Consider the following 23,827-nt stretch of genomic DNA (forward strand, 5'->3'; position numbering starts at 1 on the left):
AGAGGCTTTCATTTATTTTCTTATTTTCTTTCCCTTCCACATTCACAAGGTTCTGGTCTAACCTGGGCAGTCACCCTTCTTCTCCAGCACTCTGAAGAAAGGAAACAGTGAGAAAGCGGCTGGTGTGGGCACCGCTGTGTATGACTGTTTAAAAACTCACTTAGAAAAGTATCTGACCAGGTACAGCACCACCCAAACGCTTTTTAAATGAAGGGGGAAAGTCCTGGTTCCCACCGTTTTGTTGTGGTTATCTGCCAAACCAGAATGGCATCTTCTCTGGTGAGAATGAGGGAATTCACTTCCACAATCCTGGCTGCAAATAGGAGTATAGCCTGAACCTAAGAGGAGTAATCACTCTCCTTTACTGAGTACTTTCTCTACGTCAGGTACCACGCTATGCACTTTGCTTACTTTCCACACTGTAGATTGTTTCGTTTTTACTTTGTTTTTAATGAGATTCTCCATTATATAATCCCTGCTATCTTGGACTCGTGGGCAGATAACTTGGACAATAGTATACAAAGAGCATTCTCTTACACAGAGTAGGCACTCAGTAAGTATCTGTTGAAGAAACAAATGGATGGAGGAATTGAATTAACTCTCTTCTTGAACAATCAATTCTGTCTTTCTGAATGCAGCCTCAAAGCTTTGTCATTCATATTTCTCAAGCAGCGTCACGTTTAACTGACACCTTGATCCCTGCACTAGTAAGTAGCTTTTTTATCAAGTTTCTATTTTTAGAGATCCTCTTTTCATAGGCAGAAATGACATAAACCAAGATCATCTCCTTAGTTTATTTTTTTCTAGAGTCCTTAGCATGCTACATTAACCTGACAAAGCTTAATCTTGTGTTCTTTTCACAATATATTTCATGCAGTTCACAGCTGTGATTGGGTTTACATTGACATTACACATGTTTTGATTCAGCCATGTGGAAAGAATAATTCTTAATGGAGTCTGTCTCTGAAAACTGTCCAAGCTTAAATAAGCATGTGAGCAGTTCACTCTATTAAGTGCAGTCTCTCTTGAAAATGCAAGAAGGATTTTTACCATAGGAATATGAGGCCCCCATTTATAGTCCGTTTGCAATCAAACCACGTCTTTAGGTTTCATTATCCTGAGGAATCCTCTTTTACAGAATTGCTTTCAAGTACACTATGTTACTGAAGACTCCAGGTTGAGTCTAGGGGTGGGGCCGACCTTCGGCGTTATGTCCCCAAACACATCTTCCATGGGCCCGAGGCTTTCCCCAGACCATTCTTAGCATCAGACTCTCTCTGACAACCAACATTCAGCACTAAAGCCACAGAGCAAAGCTATTTGGCATTTTCCAGTGAAGTGCAAGAAATTAAATAAGTTACGTGTTTTATCGCTAAGGTCTAGAATCAAGCAGGGTCACTTTGTCACGCGGCAGGAGGAGGTGTGCACAGGCCGTGGCCTCTCCGCGGGGGAGGGGCGCAGGGTTCGAACGCGCAGACGACGTCACCGGGTCACCCCCCCGGGCGGCGCCTTAAGATGACGTGTTGAGTACCCGGGAGTCTGAGGAGTCAGACCTCTCGTCATAGTCGTCCTCGGCGTAAATGGGCTGCTTTGACACCATGGGACACCCGTCATCGGGGAGGGCGATCCGAGGGTCTTCGGGGGCGCGGGCGGGGAGGACGGGCGAGCTCCTGAAGACGCTGGTGGAGTTGGTGGGGAAGGGGCTGACGTACTGGGACCGCAGCTGGTACTGCTGCTGCAGCGTCATGGTGTTCCACAGCGTCACGTCGTTGGGCAAGAAGGGGCTCGACTGGTTTCTGGCCAGAGTATTCCTCAGCATCAGAGGGTACCGGGGCGGCTGGGGAAACGGGTGCTGCAGCGGCACGGCCAGGGGGTTGGCCACCACGTTGGTGGAGTCGGCAGAGAACCTCAGCGTGTCGGGGACTCTGAAGGCCGAGCCCACGGACCACTTGGACGAGGACAGGGGGTAGGAGCTCAAGGTGTGCTCGAAGAGGTGCCCGTTGGAGGGCAGCACCAGGCCCTCGGGCTCCCCGGCAGAAGTCCGCTCGGCGGCCGAGGAGGACGAGCGGCTGGACAGCAGGACCTCCACAGCGCTCACCAGGTCACCCCCGCAGCCCTTGAGGATCAACTCCAGCACCGCGGGCTTCTGGTGGGGGAATATCTTTTTCAACACTTCTAGGGGCGGTCTGTTGGCTTTCAAGCTGAAGGGCAGAGACACGGTCCCCGAGGGGCCCTCGATCAGGAGGTGGCTCTGCTCCCCGGGGTACTTGGGGCTGTCGGGCCGGCTCTCTGAGCTGGCTCCGTTCTTCTGGACCGTGAACCCCCCTTCGTCCACTGACACGATCTCGGGGCTCTCAGGTGTGAAGCAGCCCTTACTTTTGGCCACGTCTGGGGAGCTCCTCTGGTCCGTGTCTTTGTCGCTGAAAGTCTCAGCATTGTCAGCGGTGCTGCCGTCCCCAAGTCGTTCTTCTGTCAAATCTGAAAAGCAGAGAACAGCTGGTTGAATCCCCTCCTGGTGTGCAAAGAACACATGTGCTCAGGAGAGGGCCCTACCTGCCCTTTTTGCAAGGGGAACTGCTTCTCTGTGGGTTATAACATACTGCAAGCCGGAAAATTATCCAAACTACGTCAATAGCAAATGGCAAAAAATGAACAAACCCTGTAAGTAAGGATCTAGACACCAGAGTGATTTCTCAGAATGGGCTGTGCAGGAAAGCTTGCCTTCAACACAAGACAGTGAGGAAAGAACCACAACCAAAAACGATGTGGCTGTCTAGCAGTAACAGTCTAAATGCGGATCAGACTGGGGACAAACACCATCCAGGGACGAACAGAAAAATGAACTTGGGCTTGTTTTCTAGCTCCTCTTCTCTAAATGAGGGGGCTAGCGCCACCAAAGGACATCAACAGCTGCAATAGCTGGTGCATGACCCATACACCCAGGGGAAATTTTAATATTTTAAAACCATTTCCCTAGGCAGATTCTGTGTTATATGTGAACACACACACACATATATATGTGTTATATGTTATAAGTCATCAGTATGTTTCATCAGGATAGTAGAATAACAAGTCAATATGATTACCAGAGTGAAAGAAGCCTCCACACATGGAAACCTCTCTTAAAAGGCCACTCGAGGTCCCAGAAGACTTGGTTGCCTATAACCCGCACCAGAGGGGAAGCAACACCAGCTGTGAAACCTGGGTGTGGGACAAGATGCAGAGAGAGAGAAACAGAGGGCTGGAGAAGGCTTATGAAACTGCCTGGGAGGAAGACCTACCAATGAAACAGTGCATCCATAACTCCAGGACCTGGGGTGCAAGAAGACCCACCAATGAAACAGTGTGTCCATAACTCCAGGACCTGGGGTGCAAGAAGACCCACCAATGAAACAGTGTGTCCGTAACTCCAGGACCTGGGGTGCAAGAAGCATATAGGATGGACTTCAAGATACCTTCCTGAACTATATTTTTTTTTTTTAAAAAAGAGAGAAACAAAGCTTCCCAAATAAAGCAGAGCTTTGCTGTGAAGTAAACCAGTAAACCAGTTGTAAATCTAACATTTTGGTCTAAGACATCACTCACCGCCTGACGAGGGCTAGTATGACTGCTAAAGAGGCAGAAAGGAAGGAAGAAGAAAGACAGACTGGTTTGGTTGCAGAAGTAAGTTCTAAGAGACCTTTAGAATAAAGAAGCATATTCTTTATTAAGTTATATACAAGTGGATTTTTTATCTTTCTTAAAACACGTACTGGCTGTGTCTACTCAGAGCCAGCGTAACTGATCTGAAGATGGAAATTATTAATGACCCAATTGTCAGGATGTAAACAATCGGTTGGCCTGTGTTTTCCACTGCCCCTGCCTGAATAGCCTAATTGTCGCCTCCTCTCTGGGCACACCTGATGTTGTGTGGAGAGCCAACTGGTGAAATTTCATCAAAGCAGCATCTAAAATCCATCTCCTCCTATTTGTTGTTGTTTATTTTAAAAACCTTAAACAAAGACCCTTTTGTGAGCTTTTTTCTAATATGGGATGTACCTTAATTATAATTGAAAGACAAAACTTTGATTCTTTACAAACCAATAAATATGTCCTAAGCATAAATAAATAGTTCAAAAAAAATATCCTTAAACTACATCGGTGAAACGTTCAACTGTAAATCTGATACAAATTCATACCTATCCCAAATTTGCATTTAAACTGCTTCTTTTTCCAATACAAAATATCAGGTGTCAGTGTGGGGATCATCTTCAGTCAACAGGAATGAAGCCATTTTTGCTTTCTGTAACAATTCCGGGATATGCACAAGAGACCTTTTTGCAAGAGAAATATGACATATTCTCTTCAGCAGAATCCTAGGATTGGTGACCCAATTTTCATCTCCTGGGTTAATGTGGTAGTTGTCTTTGATCCCAAGGAGAAAAACAGCAACAGAAAAGCTTCCACAGGTTCATATTGTAAGCAGGTAGACTTGTCTAAAATTTCCTGACCCATGACCCTATACCTACCTCTTGGTGTTACTCTATCATTGAACACTTGACAATGAGCAGACAGTGACAGTATGTTAACTCAGCACTGAACTCAATGCACAATTGGATCTTGGCCTCTGCTCACTGAAGCTTAGGAAAACAAGTCAAATACTCTCCCGGGGGAAATATGGACATAAAGTAAGGCTTTAAACACTGTGCTTCTCTAAACAGTTTTCTTATTTAACTTTCATTATCTATTATTATCAGCATCAAGTACTTTTATCACTGTACCCTGCAAGATACCGAGGGCAGAAAACATCAGCAGATGTAAGACTGGTCCCTAACTTGTGGAATTTATTACCAAGTTGGGGAAATGAGATGCATGTGTGGGGAGAAAGCAAACACAGCCAGGGAAAAATTGCTAAGTGGCAAATATGCACACACGGAACATAAATGTTCACAGCAGCATTATCCACAAGAGACAAAAGTTGGAAGAAACCCAGCATCCATCAGTGATGGATGAACAGATAAACAAAACGTGGTCTATAGGTACAATCAAATATTATTCAGCGTCAAAAAGGAATGAAATTCTCACATATGCTACAATGTGGATGAATCACGAATATATGCTAAGTAAAATAAGGCAGACACAAAGGGAAAACCATTCTATGATACCATTTATATAACATACCTAGAACAGGCAAACTCACAGGGACAGAAAGGAAAACAGTATTGTCAGGGACTGGGGGAGGGAGTAACAGAGATATATTGTCTAAATGGTATTGAGTTTCAGTTAGGGATGATAAAAAGTTTTAAAAATGTAAAGTGGTGAGGGCTGCACAACATTATGAATGTGTTTAAAGTCACTATATTGCATCCCTAAAATGGGTTAAAATAGTAAAATTTATGTTATCTGTATTTTACTACAATGAAAAAGTGAAAGAAATATGATACACAGCGTTACAGCAATATAAGGGATGGTGAGATTGTTTTAAAGCAAGAAACAGCTGGCTCTTCTAGAAAAGAAAGGGTAACAACAAATTTTTTTAGAAAGCTCTAATTTTGATATTTCAATATTTTCAAAAGCATACTTTCAAAAGCAGTGTGTGAACCTAACTTCCCATTTTAAAAGGTAATTTTTCCCCCACCCTGGATCAGTTGCAGACACTGAAGACATTTGGAAAAATGTCTCTCAGTCTATCACCAAGTTCATTCTTCCACAGAATGCTTCAGACTACAGAAGAAGTGACTCAAACGGCAAATTTACCCAAAGGAGAACTAAGGAATAACATTCTGGCTAATTTGCCATATCTACCATTAAGAAAATATAGTAGTTTTTTCAAGACGGTAAAGGATGTACTGTTCCAAACAACTGGATATTGGATGGTAGGGTTATAAATCAGACAATACAAAATTTTATTTTTGAACCTATTTTCCTGATCTGCAGAACAGGCCACAGTGGAATCATCTCTGGTCGGCAGCTTGTCCACCAGTCATGAACCACTGGGTGGCATAAAGTCTCTTCTGCATTTTCTTGTGCCACCTTTTCTACCTGCCACTGTGACATCCCCAGTGCAGCAAGCGCTTGTGGTCACTTCTCAGAGAGTGATGTTGGATTGTACTGATTTGTCCACACTCTCTCTCTGCAGATTTCTGGGTTGATCTGCCTCTCTAAGGGGTGTGCAGGCTATGACCAAAAAGTGAGAAAATCTAACATTATGTCACAGGAATCAAATTTACAAATTCAGAACATTCCAACCAACCAAGTTCAGCCCAGTTTACACCATATCCAGTGGGAAGATAGAAGCTGTTGAAGGAAGCAGTGAGTGGAACACACCTATGCCCTCCACACACCTGAGCACCATGTAAAGTCCTGCTAAGAGGCGCTGGGTAAACAATCCCAGTCAACATCCAGGGATGCTGGGGTTTCAAAACTGGGCAAGGGAAGACTAGGCTCTCACCTTATACCAGGAATAACTCCTTACCCAGCAACAATGCCTCCAGGGCAGAATATACGATCCCTGCAAATTCATGGTATCAAGTGTTGGTGGTATTGTTATACCTAAACTACAAGTATTGTAAATTATTCCGTCATAAATACAGACTTTCACAAGTAATTATAGAGGGTGAATCTTGGGCCCAGTGATAAAGTGTAATTTAATAACAGGTGTTTCTTTATATCTCTAGATTTTTTTTTCCAAATGAACTTTATAAAATGCTCCTGTTGGTTTAAAATACAAAGACTTTCGAGATACAGAAATGTGAAACTGCCAAGTAGCTAAATGAAAAATGAAATACTCTCCAAATGTTTTAACCTCTTTCTTCTTGAAACTGACACCCTAATTTCTAGAACATTAAAGAGTAAGAATATATTTCAATTGATAATATTTTTACTCCTAATATACAGGCGCCAAAAACTGCTAGACTAAAAGTAGAAAGAAATCACTCATCTGCTATTGCAAACCGGTTATTGAAAGTGATACAATTTGCTATTTCTAAAGCTAAACATCTAGACATTTAAAAGTCTTCTAGATGTTCACACTTCAATTTCATATTTTTCATGATGCAGAAACACTCACAGCTATCCCTGAAATAAATTCTTCACAAGGGTAAAGATGTTTTTTGAAAGTAGATACTCAATTAAGAAGGAAATTTTTTCTCTGGAAAACAGTGCTACCAACTTCAACCAACTTCAAAAATATATCTGTGCCATAAGAAGCTACAAGACTTTAAGGACAGAAAATGAACACTCACACAAAAATGACTTCCAATCTAAAATTACAGTTTGCAAATTTAAACTTTCTTTAGTGGATTTTTTTTCATATGAAAATGCAACTTAAAAAAAAAAAACCCATGTATTTATTTCAGAGATTTTGAGAAAGTCTGTCACACATATGAAGCAGACACTGTGCTCAAGACACAGAAAAAATGAAAAACCCTCCTCACTGAAATGTAGGGGGTTTTAACCCATTCTATCCAATGATATCTACAAAAACAAAATATAGCATCCATCCAGAATTAAAAACAAAAAAACACTGGCATAGGGAGTGTTGCTTGCCAGTGCAGAAGTCACTGGATTTAATTTTTCTTCTGTTTGAAATCATGTCACGCATTTTGAAACATGGGATTGTGACGTCCTCATCTGTTCACTTGAGCTTTGAGGAACACACCTCTAAATAACTGTTTACTGATGGGTTGTTTTCAAAGCACACAAATCTCACAACAATGGCAGGGAAGAAGTCCTGGCTGGATGGGGCTTTCAAAAAAGACCACTGCCCAATCAGAAGTCAAACAGGAGACACGCTCTTTACATTTTCTGTTACCTTACACTAGAAGTGCTTAACCAATGGATAAGCCTAGCTTAACCAATGGATAAAAAGCCTAGCATACAGCAGGGGATGAATGTCAGTCTAAAATCTTTCCTCTTCTTCCTGAGGTGGGGGGGAAACCTATGAAAAGTAAATAGTCATGCTTTTTAAAATCATTGACAACACTGACTTAATAACATAGAAGAAATCAAGATGATTCCTGGGGACCAATACTCTGGCAGACATTGATATAGAAAGGGCTGGACTTAAGAAAGGATGATTTGCAACTGTGGACTTTGTAAATGCTGCAAAAACTTAGTTCTGACCTCTTTCTTGACTCTGAAAGGAATATTTTTCAAGAAGCAGGAGGGAAATTATCTATAAATATACAAGTATGTTTGGTACTTATAAAAATGCAGCTAGCTACTCATTCAGTTGTCTAACAAGTTTTAAATCTTTTACCATGTGCCCTTGCACTGTGCTAGGTGATTATACAGAGATGATCAAAGCGTTTACCTTGTGACCACTGAGAGGCTTACTGTTTACTAATGAACATTTTGCAAAATTTCCAAGTCACCTATGCAATGAGTCGTATTTACATTGAAACACAGCAGGTAACCCAAAGGCCAGCAGTTGGGCAGACTGCTGTATTCATGGGAGGGAATGTTGCTGTAAACAGTCATATAATGGCTACGAGTGGAACGTACACTGAACTACAACAAGTAATAATTACAGGTGGGGGGGCAGAACACTGATCTCAGCTTTGTAAAATGTATGTCTGCCTAGTCACTGGCATCAAAAGAGATTCGAGATGTGTTAGAAAACCAATGATTTGAATGCTAAGTTTTCCATAATATTGTCATTCAGCAGTTGATTGTGCTGATTTTCTTACAGTTGTTTAACTGTATAATAAGATATAAAAAATTAAAAATAAAGCCTGCCTAGTTATGGTTTAGTTTCCCCTCAGTTTCTTCAGAGGGCAGTGGTTTGCAGGGCTCAAACAAGAGGGTGACTCCCTAAAGCCACATGGGACTCTTGGACGCTATGTGACATGATCCCCAGGTGATGGGCCTGCAAGGGCCAGCGTTCCACTACTCGGGCCTCAAGCCCTGCCGGGAGAGGCCATGCAAACCCCAATGCAAGGCCCAACATGCCATCAGAGCCATATGCCACGAGACATGGTCCAGGACCTGAGTGACTACCTACTGAGGGGCCGCAACAGGTTCAAAAGCCAATGGAAGGAGAAAAGGAGGAGAGAAAGGGGAGGCAGGCAGGCAAGCAGGTTTTCACTGGATTCTGTGCAACATTTCCCAGAAGGGGCTCGGAGTCCTCCAGGCACGTTGATTTATGAAGACTTACTCCCTTTCCCTCTGTAAAGCTGTTAGCTGAAAGTGCTGACTGGCTGCAGTGAAGAATTTCTCATCAATGCTCTTTGATTGTATTTTGCAAACAAAATGCCTGTTGCTTGGTAACATTTCACTTGAGCCTGACCTTCCCCGAAAGCTATTGCTATCAGATTCGATTTACACTGTCCTCCTGTGATTACTGTAATCTTTTAAACTCCGGAGTTCATCCATCAGGGAAAAGAAAAGTTGGTTGTGTAAGTCGAGAACAGGACTATCCGCCAGATTTATAACCCAGAGGGGTGTGCTGTGTGGGGGGGAGAGGTTCTGTCCTGGAAGGCAGGGAAACTCTGGTTCTGAGATGTGGAAAATGCCCCCGGGTTCCCTCCTCCCGGTGCTCTGACCCACAAGATGGACACCAGCGCCTCTCTGAGCCTCTGGGGGGCAGTTTGGGCTCCCCGGGGAGAAAGGGGCCGGGAGACCAGCCAGAGCGAGGCCCACCCCGAGGGGCGCACAGAGGGCAATGGGGCTTGGTCCGCCTCCCAGGCTGGAGCTGCCAGATAAAATCGTCCGCAGGATGCCCAGTGGAATCTGCACTTAGGAAAAACAACAAAGAATGTTTTAGTAGAAGTTTGCCCTGTGCAGTATTTGACGTCCTATTTTTGTGTGTGTTTATTTGCAGGCTTTTTGCTAAATTTGGCACTCTACCGAAGCGGGCAGGCGGCAGGGAGGGCGCGGGGAGCGGGAGAGCAGAGAGGCGAGGCGAAGGTGAACCGGGAGGGCCAGGCGGGCCGGCGGGGCTGAGCGCCCACCGCTCCCGCAGAAGGAGCTGCGGAAGGAGGCAGCCTCGGCTGCGGTGCCCCGGACAGGGACAGGGTCCGAGGGGGAGAGGTCCAGGGCAGCCACACGCACGCGGCTGCCACGGCCGCTCTGGGGCTCCCGTCCGTCCCAGCTCCAGCCCCGGGGCCCCCACCAGTCACCCGCAGGTGCCGAGCTCAGCGCTCGGGCCGGGAGCCGAGGCGGCCGGGAGAGACGGGAGCGGAGAGCTGCCCGAAGCCGGCCACGGGTCAGGCTCGGAAGAAACCAATCAGCCTGGCGTCTTCCTTTTCGTTTGGTTGGTTTTCATGGCTTAAAACAAAACCCCTCGCCCCAAATCAAAACATATGAAGTAACCGGACCCTGTTTTAAGTTCGTAGGTACCCTTCATGAAAGACTGTGAGGTCTCCCACCACTTCTCCTGTGCTCCTGGTCACTGAGCATTTCCCACCCTGGCCTCTGCCCACACTCAGGATCCCTGCAGGTGTGTTTGTGTGTGTGTCTTTTTTTTTAATTAAAAGTAAAATTTTAAATTAGGAAGCTGACAAGACAGGACCTAATCAAGCTGGGACTGAAAAGCCCAGGGTAAGCTCCAAGATGTGAGAAAGTGCCGGCCAGGAGGTAAGATAAAATAAAGGCAGTTTTCTGAAATCTCCCAACTTCCCTCCCTACAGATCTCTTGTTCCACTTCTTTTCAGGAGAAATAAACAGGAAAGAAGATCCTACTTTCTTAACCCTGCTCTCTTACTCCTAATCAAATGTGATGCTTTCGATTTCTTTACCTTCAAGAAATTTTAAAACTTGCTCACACATTTCTTTTGATGGCAGATGTAAACCTAGCATGAGTCAATAGCCACAGACCTGTCCTCTCTAAGCCCAAGGAGACCCAGGACACTCTTCTGGAAGTAGAGGAGAACGCGGGGGGAGGGAGCCACACACAGGAATGTAACTTTAGCTTCCCACCTTGGTCGTGACCCTTAACTTTCCTGAGCTCTGGAGCCCAGTCCGAGAGGCAGGCTTGGCTGGTTGAAGCTGCTGACTCAGATACACTAAGAGCTGAAAGGTGTTCAAGCTTCCCAAGATATTTTCATGACGGGAAGGAGGAGGGGAGTGAGAAGGACTAAGAGGGAATGGGAGAGAAACGAATCAACAGGATAGATTTAAAGACGCTTAGACTAGAATTTTAGGTTTCATCAAAATCTACTAACTCCAGGCCAGTCATAGATGACAGTCAAGCAGCAGGGGAAATGTACTCTCAAAAAGGAAAAAAAAAATGCTCTAATCTATTGCTAAAAGTAATAATCTGAGAATATGAAATTTCTTCTTAAAACCATTGCCACTTTTAAAAAGATGTTAAACATGATACACCATTAGATAATATAATTCCTGTTCCTTTAAAGACTCTGAAGCATGATTTGAGAAATAAATTTCTTCCAGCTACAAAGCTGGGTTTTGGTATTAATGTTGCTCGCTGTACAAGGTGTTTTTTCTCCAGCAGTTGCCCAACAAACATTCCCTTCTCCAGGGCATGTGCTTTTCTTAAGGATCTCTGGAGAGGGGGAAAGATACCTGTGTGTCTGCACCTGCATTTGTAGCCAATAAAAAGAGACAATGTCTCCACAGCTATGTACTTGAACAAAATCTCCATAATCCCACAGAAACAAATCTCTATAAATCACCAGCAGATATTCATAGAATCCGAATGGTCTGCGGGGACTTCCCTGGTAGCTCAGCAGTAAAGAATCCACCTGCAGTACAGGAAACATGGGTCAGATCCCTGGGTCGGGAAGATCCCCTGGAGAAGGAAATGGCAACCCACTCCAGTATTCTTGCCTGGAAAATTCCATGGACAGAGGAGCCTGGTGGGCTGCAGTTCATGGGGTCGCAAGAGTCAGACAGGACTTAGCAACTAAACCACCACCACCCACCAGTGGTCTGTGAACTTACTATACATGTGGACCTACGATTCAAATAGTGCTTCACTTCCCTAGGTAGTGAGCTACTTGCCCAGGACCACATCTAACAGGCTTCTCAATACGCATGCTATGTTACATACAAATACATCCAAAAAACAACTGCAAACAAATACGTACAGCAACCAGTAGTCCCATCCAGGCAGTTTTCCCTAATTTAAATCCCAAATGGGCTTTCTCTGTATAAACCATTGCATAGAACTGATCCACTTGTACACCTTCCTTCCTAATGGAAAACAACTATCTAGTCCTTTTCTGCCCTCTCTCATCATCATCAGACTGGTGACTGGCTTTTTGTTGGTATTAAATGGAACTATGCGATCGAACCAATTGAAAGAAGAAAACAAAAGTTACATAAATAATATGTGCAAGGTACACAGCAGGACCAGTTGGAGGCTGAGCTGCTGGTCCCTGACAGTCTAGTCCCCCAAAGTCATCACTCCAACCTCTTCTTATGTCAAATCCTATTTTCCTTTGCAATTACTTGTTTTCAATTTGAAAGGCTCAGGCTCTCCTGGAACACTTGGTTCCCGGTGAAAGAGAAAGAGAGCCAGCGCAAAAAACCCAAGCTTGTATCTTTCTCCAGCTGCTGCTGCTGCTCTGCCTTTCTGCCTGCCCTCACTCCCCACCTCTCAGGGCTGTTTTTGGTTTGGAAGCTTTAGAAAAGGTGAACTTTGGCTATCCCAGAGAACAGGTGTGAAGAGCACAGGGTGTGAAAGGAACCCCCTCTTGGACAGGGACCCCAGAACCCAATGCACTATTATGGGGGTGCTGCCTGCACCATCACAAATGCTGCCTGAGTGTTGGGGGAAATGGAGACGGAGGAACTGGAAACGGGAAGGTTCAGAAAAGTCACTGGCATGGATCAACCTTGAGAACTGAGACAAAACTCACCTAGTTACCTGCCCTAATTTAACAGAGAAAAACAAAAAGAAGCTTCTCTCCCCTCCCCCCTGACTCCTCTATGGCAAACCTATAAAACATAAAGAGATCACACTGACAAAAGAGTCACCTGGAAGTGTGTGGACATACTCAGGAAAAGGCTTATATCCTACCTCGGATTAAACAGTCACAAAATCCACGTTCAGTGAACCCACTTCTGTCCTTAAAACACCCAGTTCTGCTCTTCACATGAGATGTTCTCAGAGGTCGGGTGTGCAGAGCATAACTGAGCAACAGGGCAGCAGAACTGAGCCTGCAGGGCAGCCCACCAGCTCATCCCCAAAGTGGCCTGTCCCCGGCTCCACCCAGCAGTCCAGCGCTCCAGAAAGCCTCTCTCCAGAAACCAGAAGTATTGCACTGGGGCGGGAGGGGCGCCATTAGGGGTAGGCAGAAGCTCTCCCATTAGTTCCACCCACAGGGCGGCTTTGGTCCTTCCAGGGTCTTCCACTTCTGAGTCCCAGCATACCTCTCAACCCTCTCCCTGAGAAGATGGGGATTCTTTCCTGTGCACGTCTGCCCCAGAGAAAGGGAATCACCAAACACCTGTCCACTGTATTCCAAGAGCTTAAAAACCAAAACAGCGCTTGGGCTGGGCAGGACAGTCGCAAGCTAGCAAGTCTCCAGGAGGAAAGGCCCCAGTGGGGTGTGCAAGGTTTTGGTGGCCTGAAGGAGAGAACCAGATAGAAAGGTGGGTAGGGGGATCTATGCAGCTCCAGGACTCAGGGCAGACCCCTGCTCTCTAGAACACAGCAGAGGAGGGGGAAGAGAAGAGAAGGAGGACCGGAGGAGGCCCAGCCCCCCCCCCCCCCCCCCCCCCCCCGCCCAAGAACTGGCGAAAGGGCTCTCCAGGCATGGCCTTCCTCACTGTAGGTCAGGTTTGGTCTTTCTTTAAAACCACAGACTGCAAAGGTCTGCCTGCAAAATGGTGTTACAGGACCTGAACTTCTGCAAAAGGAATTGGCTGGCTCTGGGTGCACCAGATTGAGTCCCCGCTAAAAGTTTTGGGAGTCTTTCTAGTCCCTTTCTACTATTGCTTCTAAACAGGGTTTCCTTCAACAAACTGCAAAAGGCTGGAGGCCACAGCAGACTACTAGAAAGTCTTCAGGTTCGCTCCAGTTACCGGGTGCCGAGAAAGAGAAAATAGCCCAGAGTAGGCCAAACCGTGGACCTGGGCTCCTTCTCTGCCCTCCCGTCCCAACCTCCAGATGCGAGGCCTCTCAAGCCCACAGTCGGAAAGCCTGGCGGTGTGTGCGCCCGCGTGGATTTTAATCTGGTCCTGTTTCGACATCTTTATCCACCTGTCCCCTTAAACTTAGAGAAGGCACTTGGCGAGCCCGAGGCGCCTTTCCCGAGGGCACCTGGGTTCTACCTCCTACCTCGCCGGGTCCAGACTGAACGCCGCTTCTGCCAGGGAGTAAGGACCGGCGTGGCTGGAGTTGGGGGAGAAGGTCGCGCCCAGCCCACTCCCGCCACACTCGCCTTCGGGCCTACCGGCCAAAGCCTCCAGAACTGCTTCCAAGTGTTTCCGCCCAGGCGCCAGCCCGGCCCGGCCCCGCCGCGGCTCTTACCTGGCTTGGCGAGCGGCGCCTGCAGCGCCCCGGGCGGGGGCTCGGCGGCCCAGCGCAGCGCGGCGGCCGCAGCCAACTCGGCGGCTGGGCGCGACGGCGGCTGAGACGGCTGGGAGGTCGGCGGCGGCTGCGGGGCGGCGGCCGCGTCTCCCGGCGGCGGGGGTCCCGGCAGGGCGCGCAGCGAGTCGGGGATGAGGCTCTCGAGGCTCTCGTTGGCCTGCTGCCTGCGCAGCGCCACCTGCGCCGCCATGACCCGCTGCCGCTCGATGATGAGGATGCACTTCTCGCAGGTGCAGTCTTTGAAGCGGCAGTAGCGCTTGTGGCCCTTGAGCCAGGACAGCACGCCGTGGTTGCGGCAGCGCGCGCACTTCGGCGTGCGCTGCAGGGGCGCCCGCGGCGGCTGCGACACCGGGCCGCCCATGTACAGGTAGGGGGAGCCGTAGCCGTTCATGCCCCGGGCCCCCGACAGAGCTGGCAAGCTGGCGGCGGGAGCCGGTACGGGGCCGCGGGACGGCGGGGCCGAGAGGCCCTCTCCAAAGCGGCCTCCGGGCGGCGCAGTCCTCGCTCCCGCAGTCCAGGCGGCCTCGAGCGCTTCGGAGGGGCTGGAGGGGCCGCGGCCGTCTTTACAGCTCCCGGCAGCGCTTCCCCAATCCCGAGTCGGCCGAGTCTCCGCCCGCCGCTCCTTTGGCCGGCACGTCCTCCCCGGCCGAGGCGCGGCGGCGCTGCCGGGAGCCGGCGGAAGCTCTAGCTAAGGTCTGAGGCGGCTCGTCTGCGGCTCCCGCGCGCACAGCGGCCGGCACGTCCTCCGCCGCCTCCCCCTCCTCCCTCCCCCGCCACCCCCACCTTCGGGGTCCGGGTCTCCTGGCACTCCACCCCACTCCACTCCACGCCTCCTTCCTCTCTGCCCGCGCCCCTCGAGTCCCTTGCTTCGCTCTCCTTGCTGCCTGCCGCCGGGCCACTCACGGGGGCGCTCACGGCCCCCTCCTCCAGGCTCCCCGCGCCTCCCCGACTGCACCGGAGGGACTGCAGCACTCGGGACGCGGCAGCGCCCGAGGGGCGGGGAAGGGAGGACCGGCGCGGAGGAGAGCGAGGGTGCCTCTGGGCGAGGCGGGTGGCAGCTCCCCTTCAACCCTCTTCCCTCCTCCCTCCAGGCCCGATTTGGCGGCACTCGGCCCAAGGCGGCTTTCATTCCCACACTGGGCCACAGACACACGGCCCGGGGAGAACCGGAACCTATCTGAGCGCTGCGGGTGCACTAGGGTCCCGGCGCGAGAAGGTTTTAAGTTGGGGGAAGGCAGGCCCTGCGGCCACAGGCTGGAGAAGTTAGGGGTAGGGCGTTGGAACTGGTTCGAGAAATGGGGGCTTTCTTGATTTCTTTTTGCAACATTTTTTTTTTCCTTTTGCCGCTGCAGAAGAAAATGCTTTTGAAAACTTGCTGGTCCAACGACGGCAACCCGTTTTGCAGGCTCCTCCCTCTGTGGCGCAGTTTACTTTTCTACACCTCCACGTTGGAATAAAAAATAGTCTCTGTGCTGAAAAGCCGGCAAGTGCTCTTTTGGAGTTAGTGTTTAAGCACTGGGTCTAAACTTTCAGAGAGCAACTGGAGGGGCCACGCTAGCGCCCCCAAAGTTACCGCATGTGATCTGCCCTCTGCCCAACGGCCTTTGAGAGAGCAAACGGGGGTCTCGCATCACCCCATTCAAATGCCCACGGACTCAGCAGTCTAGTTCTGAATAAGGGATGGGGCCATCCCCCCACCCCAGTGTCTTTGGGTACGGGTGGGTGGGAGAGGACCTTTGCACAAGATGACAGCATAAAACTTTGTTTAAAGTGATACTTGTGTGTATGGGTTTGGCCTAAAGCAGAATACCTCCACAAATGCACAGAGATGCTCCCCTGATGCGAGAAAACAAGAATAAAAAGCAGCGGTTCCTGCGGCGCAGGGTAGCACAATGGCTCAGAGCGAAGAGGGGAGATAGCAATCCTGGGGCCGTCAGTTGGCAGGCTACAGAGAGCGCACCCTTAATTCATCTCCTGGCGGTCTGCACGAATCCAACGCGAATCCGGAGCGTAGACCAGTCGACTGAAACGGTCAACCGGTCGGCGCCTCTCAGCTTTACTCTGCACTGCTCTGGAAGCAAACAAGCAACCCGAAAACGTCCGTGTGTGTGCTGTGAATTCAAGTACCATCAGGAGTTCCAGCAGCCAACCCTCCGCCTAAAAGGGCGATTCTGGGAGGGGAGTAGGTTAAAAAGCCAACCTGATTGTGTACGTTTCCCTTGGGGCCCTTGGCTGCCCCCCACCCTCCCCATTTCAGACCTGTGGACCTCGTGGGGCGCAGAAAGGAGCCCCCAGCAAGAGACTGCTAACCTTGGGAGGCTTGCCTCCAAAACTGCTTAGGGCACAGACTCCTTAGTCTTATTCCTAACCCCCACCATGTCATCAATGTCTCCTCCCAAACTTCCAGAAGAAAACAAGCCTTAAGGCACTAGAACTGGGAGGAACTTCCAGAAATTCTCAGGACTGGAGGCCTGGGTCACCCGCAGCGCCGTGGCCCAAGGCTTGGAAGTGGGAAGTTCACAGTGAGAGACACATAGAAGGCCTAGAATGACACTGAATCTGGGAACTTTTGCACTGAAATCTCTAAATCTCTTGGGAATGCAGAGACCACAAAGCCAGATTTCTCCCAGATTTGCTTCAAATAAATTGTCAGCAAAACCAGGAGTATAAGAAACCTGAGAGTAACGATTTTTTTTTTTTTTTTAAAGGAAAGCATCAGAGCTCAACACCAGGTTTGGGGGACATTTCCACAAGGCGACCCACTCTCCCTCAGTCACCTAGTCACCCTACCCCTTTGCCACTCAAACAGTCTTGCATTATTTGGTCCCCGGGGCCCCGTTTCACTCCAGTGCACATCGGGGGCTGAGACCTAAATACTCATTTGATATAGCGCAATAATCCTTTTCTCATATTTGATGGGAATGTTTTCCATATCCCAGTATTTGACAACATCTCCCTATAGGGACAGGTTTGTATTTATGTTGGTAAAATGTCCCCTGCCTCAAAGTCTATTGTAACCCAACACCTGACAACCCCGAGTCCCATTTCTGTTTGCAGAAAGGGTTTATTCAAGCACATAATGGGATCCCAGCAGAAAGCCTTTCAAAACAAGGGGCTATGGTAAACTTCACCACATGAACTCCGTTTCCAGGGCTATTAAGCTTTTAATTGGAAAATAGCAGAGGAAATTTCAAGGTGACTATAACGTGTTAGTAGTTAGTGTGGAGAAGAAAAGCCGGAGCGGGGATGAATGTAGAAAGCATATGGTCCGAATCACATTTAGGAGGAGCGGCCTGCCGCTTAGTAGAAGTAAGTCCCGGCGGCTTATATACTTATGGGAAAAAATCATCAAAGAAATTGGAAAGGCAGCAGGGAGGGTTACAAGTAAGTATAACCTCGCTAGACTGGATCCACTCAGTCCTGCTCTGGGTGGGTGTGGGTGCGCGCGCGCACGTGTTTAAACCACATTAACTGGGTAAAGGTGTGTGTGTGTGTGTGTGTGTGTGTGTGTGTGTGTGTGTGTGTGTGTGTGCGTGCGTGCGCGCGCAAGTGTTCAAACCACAATTAACTGGGTAACGCTGTGATAGGTATTAAAGGGTCAAAGGCTGTAAGACAAGTGTGCACGTGTGGTTCTTTCTCTTGGCGCACACACAAACTCAGGGTGTGTGTGTATCTAAAAGTTAAGAACGCAGGTGCCCGTGCTCAGAAGCTGAAGATGTCCTGACGGGAAGCTGCCCCTCACCGCGAGCAACACTTAATCAAAAGGACGGGTTCATATTGTCCCGGATGTATAAATACATCAGGAAATTTTCTGCTTTGCTGGATTCTCATGGAGAGGGAGGTCAAGGTTCTTATACAGCTGTTTAAACCTCGACCACGGTGACACTGAAGGCTGGCGCATGTAGAAAGCCTTTTTATGTTTTTATTTTTTAGGAAGCCCTTTTAAAGCAGGAAAACGAACTCCCTCTCCCCAAGCAAAAATTTTTCAGCTCTCGCCCTGTCCATGCCTCTCAGCATCCCTCATTGGCCAGCTTCAAAGGGGGGAAACAAATGTCCAGTGAGGCATTTGTTTCTAGCGGGGAAACCAGCAACCGTCTTCTTGAGGTGACACTGCTGCCCCGGTCTGCCACATTTGGGAGAAGCTCCTTTACACCCCATGGATCCCCGAAGTCACCCTCTGGGGCTCGACAGAGGGCAGAGGCCGTGCGACCAACGACTGATTGAACCTGCGCCTGACGGGCGGGGGACGCGGCTAAGCAGAAGGAAGATCCTGGACAGTCTCGTCCCACACCATTTTGGCATCAGGCTGCCTGAAGATCTCGGCGGCCAAAGCTTTTCGGAGCAAACGGGACCTAAAACGGCTTGCAACCCCGCCAGCCCCGTACGGACGCGGCTGCCTGGTCCTTCGTATTCTAGAACCCTGGAAACCAGCAGCTGCTCACGCCAAGGTCGCGCCTGCCCCCACCATCTAAGGCGGCTGTAGGGGTGTCGCTCCCGCACTGCAGCATCTGAGGCGCGGCGACACCCGCCGAGTGCTCCCCCTGGGCCAGGGCCGCGGGGCCCGAAGGCGCCCGGGGCTCCTGGGCAGAGTCGCACACACCCCGCAGGCAGCAGCAGGGCGTGTGGGGACCCGGGGCGGTCAGATCCCTACACCGTTTTAGAAGAGGGTCGCCTCAGCGGCCTGACGACCCCGTTTGCTTTCCGTGCCAAAGGAAAAGGAAAGCATGTACCCTCCGACAGAAACGAGGCAGCCCGGACTTCAACAGTTTTAAGACAGTCTTTCCTCTGCGACTCCAAAAACCAAAAAGGGTGGAGGAAATAATTTTTTAAGTAAGTTAGAGGAAACTTCAAGAAACAGGAGTTTCTTTTCCCCCGGAGTATTTGCTTTCGGGGCGCTAGTGCAATGCCCCAGGACAAGCCCCCTTTCCAGAACTCTCTGCCGACTCAGCCCCAGAAGCAAGCTCTGCGGGGTGATGCGAGAAGAGGTGAGGACTTCAGCGTTGAAGTCCCTTCTCGATTGGAGCGGCACGATAATAAACAGGGAGAAACAGCCGGCGCTGCCCGCATGTCAGGGAAAGCTGGGTACGAACGCCACGCACCGAGACCAGACCGTCAGAACAACAGCGCTGCAAGGCCGAGGCGCGGTGCGGGAACCGAAAAGCACCCCACCCCAAGCACCTAGGCCCAGACTGGCTCACCTAGCCCCCACCGAAGCCTCCAGGGCGGGGCGACTTCCGGAGCACGCGGGCCCCACCCACCTAACGCCCCGCCCACTCTCCCAGAACCCTCTCGCGCCGTCTGGGCCGCAGTTTAAAGCTGCTGCAAAGTTTGCAGGCCGTTTGGCCAGGGGTAGGGGAAGGCACTTAACGAACACTTGACTGAGTGAAGGCCTCGCTTTTCCCCGGTTGGGGGGGGGGGGGTAGGCGTCTTTAAAAGGCGAGAATAAAAGATTCACTGGCGACTGAGCTTACGCGTGTCTGGCGCGCAGCCAAGGTCTCAGGCCTTGTTCGAGTGCGTGTACGCAGAGGGAGCGAGCAGGACAGAAACCCACGCGTTTCCGGAGCAAACCTCCCAGAGGGGCGGCGGGCTGGCTGCGGCGACCCCAGCCGGCGGGGCGGATACTACCCAATGCCGGGAGCTAAGGAAAACCCTGCGCTCGACAGGCTGCCTTCTGGATTTCTTGTGACACGAAGCACGTTCTATAAAGCGTGCCAAGCGTGGTGCTAAGCGTCAGATGCGGGGTAGTCTACGTGTGCACTTGAAGCCAGTTCAGCACTGGTTTCCCGGAAGCGGGGAGAGGGCTCAATTTCTACGCCTGGGTCGGAATCTAGTTTCCACTAGGTGTCCGGGAGACGGCTATGGCTGGCTCCGTGCGTAGGCTTTGGGGGTGGGGGGGTCCCCGCTGCGGGTTCAAGCAGGGATAATGGCAGCGAGGAGGTCAGGGTCATCAAGAGCACCCTGGGCCCCGCAGGCCTCTATCCCTGAGACCCTAGTTCCGCAGCACACTAAGTGGAGTGAGAACCAGGGACACACTGGAGGGGGCGCGGGTCCCGGGAGTCGTGTGCTCCGGAAGGGAGGAAAAGTCGCTCCTCATCCCCACCCACTCGGGAGTCGCAGGCGGTCCTGAGGTGGTGCTCTGCCACCAACATTCAAAAAAGGAAGGCCTGGCAAGCCTGCCTCGGTTTCCCCGCACGGAAGACAGCGCCTGTAAGGGACAAGCACATAGCCCCCGGCACGCCCACACCTGCACACGCGGGGTTTGGGAGAGGCCGTGGCCTTGCTGTTATAGGTCTCCATTCAAGGGCGCAGAGCTGAGAAACTGATCGCCCCTCAAACGTGGTTATTAAAATACGGTTAAAATTCAGCAGCCCAGACATGCAGTCCGTCTGGGCCTGGCCCTTCTGGTGCTTTCCTCCCTAGCAGTCAAGAACAAGCCTCCAGGAGGAAACGTGAGGATCGCAGGTCCACTTCACCCTACCCGGTGCGGGAAGGAAGCCCCAGGTTCCTCTTTCATGGGGCTATCTGGGGAGAAGAGAGAAGCAGCCGAATTTCCTCGACTCCATCTGGACCCATCGCGGTCCTGGGGTGTGGTCCTCGCGCTAGGAGTGGCCCTTCCAAACCGGAGCCCGGCCCCGCAGGAGCACCCAGGTACTCAGGGCGTGCTCGACTAGGCTCTGAGCGCTGGCTAACGCGCTTATGCGGGCTCCGCCCGGCTTTTCAGAAGTGTTCGCATGTTCACCGCGAAGGGGTCTGTGATGGAAGAGGAAACACACACTCACACCCACCCACTGAGGGGGCCGTGCTGAACTTCATCAAAGTGAAGGGCGCTCAGTCGTGTCCGACTCTTTGCGACCCCATGGACTATACAGTCCATGGAATTCTCCAGGCCCGAATACTGGAGTGGGTAGCCTTTCCCTTCTCCAGGGGATCTTCCCAACCCAGGGGTCGAACCCAGGTCTCCCGCATTGCAGGCGGATTCTTTACCAGCTGAGCCATAAGGGAAGCCCATCAAAAACACCCGACAAAATAGTGTGTTGGATGGGGTCATCTATGGAGCAGACTAGATTCGCAGAAGCCAGGATTATTCAAATAAACGGAGTGGGTGTGGGCTGTGGGCAGGGAGTGCGAAGGTGAGCGAGGGATCTCCATCCCAAGAAGCCACCGTGAGCGCCGCGGAGGGGGCGCTGGGCGGCCCAGGCCTTCCCCGCGCCCCGCAGCCGCCGGCGTCGCCAATAGCTACAGCCGCAGCCGCCCCGAAGGGCACAGCCTGACAAGTGTGATAAAATGATCTTCCTTAACTAAACTCGTAAAGCACTGGGCAATAAAGCTCAATCTTCTGTAAAATCCAATTAAGTCATTATCTGACTGATTGTATCTTTAATTGAAAACAGAAGTGACAGTAAATTTCTGTGATATATCAGGATCAATCGATACCGCTGCAGGATTCGGCCCCAAGCAGTGATTTATAATGTCAACCCTATATAGGTAACTCCACATTATTCTCTCTAAAACCACTGGTGGATGAAATTAAGAGTAAGTGCATTTAATAAAAAACAAGATGGTCAGGTTATTGATTACAACAGATGGGGGTGAAATCAAATAGATGTTTTCAAAGCACAGAGCGAAGAAAATACAAGTAATTTCTTTTTTCCTGTTTAATACCGCTCGCCAAATATACACACGAGAAAATTCAGTCATCAATAACATTTTTATTTCAGGTACAGCTGCAACTACACACAACAATGAATTTTTTTTTAGACTAGTTTCATTTCAGGATGGCTTCTGTTACATAAGGAAGTACGCCACAAGCAATTTTTAACGAAATAATGAACTCAGAAGTCTGTAGTAACTTTTAAAGATGTACTTATTTTCAAGTCAGATTACAACCTAGGGTTACAAAATTATCTAGATTGCATCCATTTTTTTTGTAGTAGAATATGCATCATAAACTCAATCTAGAAGTAATATTCAAGAACTCTGCATTACTAGTTACTTTAAATTGTTCTGTTTCCAAATTATTCTTTACAGAAAAGGTAGCAATTCTTAAAAGTCACTAATTTTTTCTTCTGACTATACTTCAGTCATGTTTTGGATCTGAGGGCTTAGGGCAGGGCTAGGCTTTACCAACAGCAATATAAACACACAATATTCCTATTGACTAACCTGCAGATATCTAAAATAGTCTCTAACTCTGTCTGCTCTTTTCTTCTCACCAGTCAGGTACTTGGCTAAATTTATATTTTTTGCAACTTTATTAAAGTATTAAAATTCCAAAAAATATGTAAGGCACCTAAGATTTCATTTTAAAACTAAAAGTAGTATCTAATTTTGACACATTTAGATGCAAATGTACTGCTTAACTTGAGTGAATTACTGTATTTCTTGAAAACTACATGTAAACCAGTGTCATAAAAAAAGGAGGGATACTACTATTTAATATTTAACTGTGAGCAAAGCACTTAGTTGCTGCAGATGGTAGACACAGACCCTAAACTATTCCAAATGTGTTCCTAGTCTCTGGACTAAGCTCTAAGGAGTATGAACCAAACAACTTCTCAATCATTAAGTCTACAAGAGTAAAGACAAAATATTAACAACAAACCCTGTGTATAACGAAATAAACCTGCTACTCCAAAAGACCGGCCAAAGGCATCTCGGCTGCCGCTTACTCATCTTCCTCGATAATGGGAGTGACCGCGAAGTTGCTGGGCTCCGAGGCAGGCTCGCATTCGAGCACTCCCTTTGTGCTCTCATCACTAATGGGAGAGCTGCTGGAGAGGGAGATCAAGCCGGAATCTTGGCTGCTGGGTGGCGAGAATACTGGGAAGTGGGGGGAGAGAGAGAGAGAGAGAGAAAGGGAGAAGAGCGAGTTAGAAGTGGCTAGTCTCTACAACCAGTATACAATTAGGTTCCAACAAAGAGAAAGGTGCTCTGCAATTTCTGAGTTGGAAGTATTTATACAGACACTCATTAAAATCTCTAGCGCTTCTTTAGAATTAAAAAAATAAATAGCACTTCTGCACAGTATTATCTATGCAACTGTAGAGGTTAAGTTAGGCAGCAGAGATTAAATATTATGTTCATTAAAAACAAAAAACAGGCGGCTCACCCCTCTTTAGGGACACTGTTTCCAACCTACACAGAGCCCCTTCCCTTTATGTAAAGGATGCTAATAGAACTGGAGCCTTGTCAAATGATCCACCTAACAAATCTCCCCAAGCAAGACCCCACCCACGTATTCCACCATTTGACAGGTAACCCTAGTTTCTCAATGTATAGCAAGTGAAAGAGACAGCTTCTGAGAACTTTCCTATTATTTCTCTTGGATGGGGGGAGATAAGCACTCAG

At 49.0% G+C, this 23,827-nt stretch overlaps 2 protein-coding genes across 3 annotated transcripts in view; both read right to left on the reverse strand.

Moving 5' to 3' along the window:
- Positions 1 to 1,510: 1,510 nt before the first annotated feature.
- DMRT3 (doublesex and mab-3 related transcription factor 3) lies at positions 1,511 to 14,870 on the reverse strand. The gene is made up of 2 exons (XM_065907763.1): positions 14,420 to 14,870; positions 1,511 to 2,478 (listed from the first exon to the last, which is right to left on the reverse strand). The coding sequence occupies exons 1-2, from the start codon at positions 14,868 to 14,870 to the stop codon at positions 1,511 to 1,513; spliced, it is 1,419 nt and encodes a 472-aa protein (XP_065763835.1).
- An 8,274-nt stretch (positions 14,871 to 23,144) lies between these two features.
- The window catches only part of DMRT1 (doublesex and mab-3 related transcription factor 1), a 90,874-nt gene continuing 90,191 nt past the window's right edge, over positions 23,145 to 23,827 (reverse strand). For both annotated transcript variants that reach the window (XM_065908437.1, XM_065908436.1), the window contains exon 5: positions 23,145 to 23,299. In XM_065908437.1, coding sequence (XP_065764509.1) covers positions 23,145 to 23,299 — 155 coding nt within the window. The remainder of the gene's footprint in view (positions 23,300 to 23,827) is intronic.

This window comes from Muntiacus reevesi, chromosome 17 (assembly GCF_963930625.1).
Source record: "Muntiacus reevesi chromosome 17, mMunRee1.1, whole genome shotgun sequence".
Taxonomy (NCBI): domain Eukaryota; kingdom Metazoa; phylum Chordata; class Mammalia; order Artiodactyla; family Cervidae; genus Muntiacus; species Muntiacus reevesi.